Consider the following 5,881-nt stretch of genomic DNA (forward strand, 5'->3'; position numbering starts at 1 on the left):
GAGCCTGTAGATCCAGGACTAAAACTACATTTACCAAAGCAAATGCTTTGCCTTTTAAATCTACTCAGGTTTTGTCAGTATGTTGGAAAATATTAATCAGCAAAATATGTTCTGAATAAATACTCTCAGTACAGATGGTGTCTAATTAAGACTGTTTCTTGCCCTCTTAAAGGTTGCCGGTTTTTACGTTTCCGTTAGACCCACAACAAAACACTTTTGTACCTGTGGACGGAAAATAATAAGGATTGAAAATAATAACCCGCTAAATGTTCGCGTGAGAGCGGGTAGATAAGCCATTTGATTCGCTGAATGCCAGTTATTCTGAAACTTGAACGAATGCTAATAACAGAAAAAAATGCACTGCCTTTAACTTTGATGGAAATTGCGGTGGAATTTTGCGGTACAAACTTCATGAGCACATTTCTCCGTTTCTCAAAGCTGATCTATGTAAATAAACGGGTCCTGTAAGTCTCAACATTGTAGTTCTATGTGGAAGAAAGAAGTAAATTCCAGCATAGTTATTCATTTATGTTTTTCTGACTTTGCAAGTGCCAGTATGCCTTGTTGCGCACTAATCGTGACTAATCACTGTATCATCCCTGCTTGCCAACAAGATGACTCCAGGTTGCCCAGTTATTCTTAATCGAGTATTGTGCGAAATAAAAATCTGGACTCGCCCATCCGTTGCTGGGATGTTGTAGAGGAAAAGCGATAGAGGTCTGGGTCTCTGCTACTTAGTAGCACCGGTGTAACTTGAAACGAAAGGAAATGCTGCGAGGAGGGTGGCTGATTGACTTGGATATTTGAGCATTTTCATAATCATCATTTATTTATGAAACACGTTATCAGTACGTAATTCAACACCACAAAACAGTTCACATACTGCACCAAAGTAGAAATTACAGGCGTCGTACAAGGCGTGTGATCATCTCCAATGTTACACCAACGAAGTCAAAACAAGATAGAAACGATTGTGCATTTATGTGTAATACTCACTGACTTTAATGGTTTACAATCATTCCGGTTGCATGACAGAATCCTTCACTGATAAAAGGAAAAAATACAGGTTTGGGGGATATTCCAGTTTACATTTCCGCCATACTAGATAATATGAATTAAATAAGAAAGGCATTGCACTGTACAGATTAACGACATAGCAGCCTTTGTTTTACCCCAGGCTTTACATATCCCACACACATAGCTATTGAAATTCAGATGTAACATTTTTTTTCTTTTTCTTTCTTTTTCCTTTTTTATTTAGAAAATTATTCTTTCTTCCGAAAGTCTTTTGTTGAAGACGATAAAGTCTCAAGTTCAGCATGTCTTTTCGCCACCGCAACCATTGTCCATGCGGCGATTACAGTTCAAAAATGACATTAAACCGTGTCCTCTGTTTTGATCAGTTGCAAGTATTGAAATATCATCAGTCCTTTTGAAATCTTAGAAAAAGGAAACAGGAAAAGAAACACACAATACTTGTCTTTGAAATACTAATATCGTTTTAAATATTATATATTTATATATGTACATTCCTATAAAACAAAATGTGAAGTGAATTTCTATATTTTCACAGTTTTTAGAGCATTATTTCTAAATTGAAATCGGAGACCTTGGTTGCGTGGTCGGTGGAGTTGATGATGGAACTTAAATTAAAAATACAAAAGAAATTTCTTCAACTACGATTGGAAGAGGTAAATATATGGCAAGATGATTTGGAAAGTGTGACTTGCAGTTTCAAGAAAGTCGCTCATCCATTCAAGTGGTGTGCATATGACTGTTCTTGGATTTACTGACAAATTTCTTCTCCTTGACTCGTCGGTTTTGGAACCAGATGGTGACTTGACGCTCTGAAAGGTTGGTGGCGGCCGAGATGCGCCTTCTCTTGTCTTTGGTGATGAACTTGCTCGCTGCATACTCTTTCTCCAGTTCCTTGAGCTGGATTTTGGTGTAAGGGACACGCTTTTTACGCCCTCGACGATAACTGCTGACCTCAGGCTGCAATGGCACAACATCTGCAAGAAAATAGGAACAGTTCCAGGAAAATATTAGTCGCTGTGCAAAATAGCACAACGTTTCATTTCACAAAACCAGCAATGCTGCGTTTGACAAGGCCGGTCAAATTTGGATGGACTCTACTGGAGTGAAAATAGGAAAATACAATCTCTTTGACTGTGTGTGTGTGTGTGTGTGTGTGTGTGTGTGTGTGTGTGTGTGTGTGTGTGTGTGTGTGTGTGGTGTCGGGAATGGGCTACAGAGTTAAAATTTTCTGGAAGTCAGAATCTCTGGTGTGCTGCACCTGACATGTGGAGACTGAATAACTTCCAGTTGTTGTAAATGATCTTTCAATATCAAGTGACAGTTATGGTTCATACTAACACTTTATCTGATCTCACTGATAATCTGTGGACCAACGTAACTGCGGTTATTGTTATCTTAAACGAATCTCCCATTGACATGTAATCAAGCTGTGGGGTAAGACTGATAAGTGTAATTATATTTGGTCCGCTTGTGTGTGCCACACACCAGTCACCAGTAAGACACAGGAATCACAATCTGGCATCTAACTTGAAGACAGCTGGCAACTTTAACTTTTTAATTCTTACAATAAAGTTATACATGTTAAACATATTTTATACTTTTCTTTAAAGGCTTTCTTGAAAGATTCTAGTTTTACTCATAATATAAAGCAATTTTCTTTTTTATACTCTATTCACTTTTTTTGTTAATTCCCCGTAGTTCTTTTTTTTTAAGTTAACCTAACTTTTGTGACTAGTCTCTTTCGTCAAGAGTAAAGCTAAATGCAAAACAGCCGTGCAAAAACATGACAGGACAAGCATGGCAATCTTAACACAAATACTGGCAAGCTGTAATACATGCAGTTTTTCGCCCCCTATAATTGGCAGCAAGAGATTGTTACGATACACTATTCTTGTTTAAACATGAAATTGGGGGGAAATCCACATTATTTAAGCTAAAGGATTTTAAAGCTATGTCCTATTATTTGACTCACTGTCCTCAAGCATTCAGTTATATCTTGTCATTAAATTGAGGATAACTGACTGGATATGAGAGTCACTGCATGTGTTTTTAGTTGCAAGAAAATCAGTTGATGCGCGTGAGAGGACGTCAGTCTGTGTGTGTGGCTGAAACAGCACAGAAAGGCAGCGCGCACTTGTGTGTTCGTGCATGTGTACGCGCGTAACTGTCTGCGTGCCCGTGCTTGCGTGGCTTGCTCTTGTAACATTTATAACATTTAAAAAGCAATGGGGTCCCTACCAGAAATTAAAAATAGCTACAGATTTCAAAAAGATAATAAAGTCATAAGCTAAACAAAGTAGCCTAAACACTCTGTAAAGTGCATACTGGCGCATGCTATTGATATGAGGCATGCTGTGTGATGGCAAACAACGTAAAAGGTGAGCCTGTCCGTCTTTTTGAACCATTTATACGACATGATGCAAAGATCTGTATGTAATGCAAATGTTATAAATGAATCCTAATATATGCAAAAGACGCACCACGGGGGCGCTAAGATTTATTGGCACCATCCAAACGCAGCAGGCTAGCTAAGCCACTATATTGTCATACAAGGGGCAAAGGTATGCAGTGCTGTTCCTCTCTGTTCTACGTGACGAAACTTAACTATTGTCATCATATGACTGTCAAAAGCAAATACTCAGAAAGGATGGGCTCCAGAAAACCCACCTTAACGTGGAATTCCAATTTACTTTCAATTTATGCATATTTCAAAGAAATGCATGGGGATTTGTTGAACTTCAAACCATATGAATATCTCCGCATAAAATGGGAGATGCAGGAAAATTACACGTGATGACAGACATGGGAATTTACAGTTGTGTGTTTTTTCATCAGATTTAGTTTCCCGTGGCTCATTGGTAAGTTGATACGGAGACTTTAACACAATAAAATTAGATGACCACAGTACGAAAGCAAAGTAAACTATCTGCCTGCTTTTTAATAGCCCTAATGCGTATTAAAATGCTGCAAGCAGCTGGACTACTACAGAAATTCCAATCGGCCGGAACACTTTAAAAATCATTATACTTTTCCATACCTGGGAAAGGTGATTTCCAAATATGAGTTGGTTGTGTTGGCTCTTTGTAGCCATCCCAGCTATTAGGGAGAGCCCAGTGCTGGTAGCCCTCCATGGGGATCAAGGCGTCGTGGCGCGGTTCAGGGTGGGCACTGATACTGGGCACCACCGACACGTCGAGATATCCGGGAACAGCCTGATACGAGCTGGCGAAACTCGGGTAGAAGGCAAACTCTTTCGCCCTGGTAGACAGCTCTTCCGTAGGCAGCGCTGTGCTGGGCTCGGCATATTTCTCTGCGGGATGGTACGAGCAAGGCTTCTGCTGCAAGTTCACGTTGTGCGAGTGAGATAATCTGCAGCCGTAATATGGGTTTCCAAAGGGATAACCGTAACTCAAAGATGCACTTGATGATGTTTGAGAAGCGGGACACTGTCGGCCAGTGTCTGTGGAGGAAATATCCGAGTAGACGGAGCCCTGGTGGGTCGCTATGGTGCCAGAATGTCGTCCCAGCGCGGGGTGCGACATCAGGTCCCTGCAGTGGGTCGCAGGGCAATTACCGCTCAGTCCCTCCATTGTTTGGCTTTTATTCTGGTTGTTTTCATTCGGGCTTTTTTCATAAACGTACATCAAGGTGTCCGCCCAGCGTGGATGCAGAACTAGCGAAGTCGTCATATCACGGGCTGCCGATGCTTTTTAAAAGTCGACTACTCCAAGACGGACACCTCATTTCCAACTACAGTTTACACCGAGCGCATGCGCACATAGTGCTCTTGTGTGTCCACTTCATTAAGAATCTGGCACGTGATACGCTAACAAGTCCTACGAGATTGAGCTTGTGAGCAGGAGCAGAGCAGCCCTTTAAAGACCCACTGCCTCAAGTGTCACCGTTTTTCCTGCAGAACACCGAGTCATATCATTGGCTTAAATCACCTAGACCCACACCCTTAAAGGGGAGTTTGGATACGTTCACGATCTGTAGCAAACGAAAGCAACCTGTGAAGTTTAGCCGATTTCTGAAGATGCCAGGGCATATAACATTGTGCAAAGAAAAAATTTAAATAAAATATTTGTATTTACATTTGTAAATAGTATTTTCATCTTCATATGACACAAACTCTTATCTCTGTCCATTACTTTGTGGTGGATATGTTGCGTCTGGGGTTTTGTTTGAAATATAAAAATATATAATATTACAGAACGATAATGTAATATGGAATCTTAATTATGTAGTCAACTTAATCTTTATTATCGCACACTGGTCTTAGGTATATGTGGGACACTATATATGCATATTCAAACCTCTTATCAAGGCTCCTTCCTAGAAGTGCGCATTTAGATCCGTATCTTCTACTAATTCGCACATGAATATAATGAAGAAATTCTGTTTTGTTTTGTTTTTTTGCAGCAGGGAATAATCAGGATGTTACTAATATTACATTTAAGATGTTGATATTGTGAAAACTATAATATTTCATTTTATGTATTTCTTTTCTTTTATTTAGTTATTTTTTAGAATGAGGTAATTATTTTTTGCAGCATATTGTTCTTAATTAAGTAAGTATCTACAGGTTGGCCGGCTGTGTGCGCGCCGTGTGTATGTGATGCAGACCTACCAGGCTGAGTTTTAGGATTATCAACCGTGAATGTGCTGAATGACAGTCACTGCACCGCAGTACCAGCCGCCACAGGACGAGATGAAAGTCATAGCAGGTAAGACGCCGTCATTACAAAATAAGCGAACAGTGTTTTGGTATTTAAATATATAAATGCCTTAATTGCCCATACTGACTGATAGCGTTTAGTTTTTATAGAGTTTAATCCGTTAT

General features: G+C 39.8%; 1 protein-coding gene across 1 annotated transcript; it reads right to left on the reverse strand.

The window, feature by feature from the left end:
• Positions 1-74: 74 nt before the first annotated feature.
• Positions 75-4,934, reverse strand: hoxc13a (homeobox C13a). Its single transcript, XM_005914729.3, has 2 exons — positions 4,076-4,934; positions 75-2,012 (listed from the first exon to the last, which is right to left on the reverse strand). The coding sequence occupies exons 1-2, from the start codon at positions 4,725-4,727 to the stop codon at positions 1,756-1,758; spliced, it is 909 nt and encodes a 302-aa protein (XP_005914791.1). The 5' UTR covers positions 4,728-4,934; the 3' UTR covers positions 75-1,755.
• Between the last annotated feature and the right edge of the window lie 947 nt (positions 4,935-5,881).

The sequence above is a fragment of the Haplochromis burtoni genome, unplaced genomic scaffold, assembly GCF_018398535.1.
Source record: "Haplochromis burtoni strain Fernald_Lab_line unplaced genomic scaffold, NCSU_Asbu1 Contig_9, whole genome shotgun sequence".
NCBI lineage: Eukaryota > Metazoa > Chordata > Actinopteri > Cichliformes > Cichlidae > Haplochromis > Haplochromis burtoni.